Source organism: Anarrhichthys ocellatus, unplaced genomic scaffold (genome assembly GCF_004355925.1).
Source record: "Anarrhichthys ocellatus isolate YVR2014 unplaced genomic scaffold, GSC_Weel_1.0 scaffold10, whole genome shotgun sequence".
NCBI classification, from domain to species: domain Eukaryota; kingdom Metazoa; phylum Chordata; class Actinopteri; order Perciformes; family Anarhichadidae; genus Anarrhichthys; species Anarrhichthys ocellatus.
Genome location: NW_022280040.1, coordinates 958594 through 960289, shown reverse-complemented (window position 1 = coordinate 960289; position 1696 = coordinate 958594). Strand labels below are relative to the sequence as shown.

Sequence of the window (1696 nt, the reverse complement as noted above, 5' to 3'; positions counted from 1 at the left end):
GAGAGAGAGAGAGAGAGAGAGAGAGAGAGAGAGAGAGAGAGAGAGAGGTCCGAGTCCCCTCTAATCGGATTAGGCGACTATAGGTTAACAGCCTGTCTCTCTCCGCCCCACATGGGACGGCCGTGTGCGCAGCACTTGTACTATCTGCTGTAGCGTCACTTTTTTGCAAAAACCCGAAACGTATTTCCATTCACGTGTTTTTTGACCGAATAGCTGTGACTACAACGCAACGTTGTTTCGTTTTGGGTTCGCACGAAAGAAGATTTCACTTCTTGGCGCGTTCAGGGTCTCAAACGTGTATTATGTCAACTCTTTGAAAAGGACTAATGGTAACTGCACGCGCAACATGCTTAACTAGAAGGCCCATAGCGTACCACGGGTCAAGGAGTTTGTGTAATTTAGGCTCCCATAGGCGATACAAGTGACTTTTTTTCAGGGCAAGCTACGATACTCTGGTTCCGCTCTCCAGTCCCATGCCAGCGCCCCGCGTGCCAGGCTGCACTCTACCCCGAGGACAGTGCCCTAGGCTCGGGGGTTAGATGGTGCTGATCACGGACGACAGGGATGGAGGAGGCGTTTCGTCGGTCCGGGTTAAACAGCTCCATCAGCAGCATAAAGCCGGGGGGAACATCACCCAGGTCCACCCGACTGTTGTCGAGGAGCCGCTGTACAAATCTGACGACGAGAACTACCTGGGCTCGTGCGAGGAGGACGATGAAGAGGAAGACGATGATGCATTCGAAGAAGTTGACTTTGAGAACTTGGAGGACTGTCGGAGTATCGCGTCGGACGACTCCTTCTACCCGCCGGACGACGTGTTCGCGGACTCGGAGCGCACCCCGTCTCCGGAAAGCCCGGAGCCGCTGTCCTTTTTCCAGGCGTGCTGCACCAACAACGCGGCTATCGTCCGGATAATGATGCGGCATGGAGTGAAGGAGGAGGCGGTGAACGAGAAGGATAGGAATAACAGGGTATGGCATGCAGCCCACTAGGACCACTTTTGAGTAAGCTAAACTTCACACAAGTAGCGTGATTTAGCTACTGTAATAGAGTACTTTTAGTCCACTTTATCACAAAACAGACTTGTGCGATGGACAAGGCTTTGTTGATGTTTTTAGTTCAGTAAAGTTAGCTGAATTAACTCTAATTTAATATGGTATTTTTGGTTACATAACTTATGGAGAAGTTATGCAGCAAGTAGGCTTATTAAATGGTCTTGCTCAGGGGCACTACATCTTTTTTGTCTATTAGCATCAAACTTTCTGGCCTCTCACTGAAACACATACTTCAATAAGTATGTATCTTAATAATTGCAACAATTAACAAACAATCAGTTAACAGTCAAATATCCCTATGAGTCTTTAAAAAGAGATGTGTGTTGAGTAGCCTGTTTGTTACCAGGTTGCCAGTTGGCTTGAACAGGCCACATTTTAAATCTTCCATGTGTTTTCTTTATTTCCTTGGTTCCAGTCATATTTATAAGTTTACACCTCTATCCTGAATCATTTTTCATACCAAACTGGTATTTGCTGACAGGTCTGTGCATGTGTGTGTTGACTGACCTCAGTTTTGCAAGAGGGAGGCACTTCAAGCTCTATAAAAACACAGAAGTCTCACGGTTAGCAGAACACTCAATCCTCTGTGTGTGTGAGAGAGAGAGAGAGAGAGAGAGAGAGAGAGAGAGAGAGAGAGAGAG

At 47.3% G+C, this 1696-nt stretch overlaps 1 protein-coding gene across 1 annotated transcript in view; it reads left to right on the top strand.

The window, feature by feature from the left end:
• Positions 1–139: 139 nt before the first annotated feature.
• LOC116385192 (ankyrin repeat domain-containing protein 33B) overlaps positions 140–1696 on the top strand; it is a 13151-nt gene continuing 11594 nt past the window's right edge. Inside the window, exon 1 of the mRNA XM_031850422.1 lies at positions 140–971. Within this exon, the coding sequence (XP_031706282.1) occupies positions 540–971 (432 nt within the window). The 5' untranslated portion in view covers positions 140–539. The remainder of the gene's footprint in view (positions 972–1696) is intronic.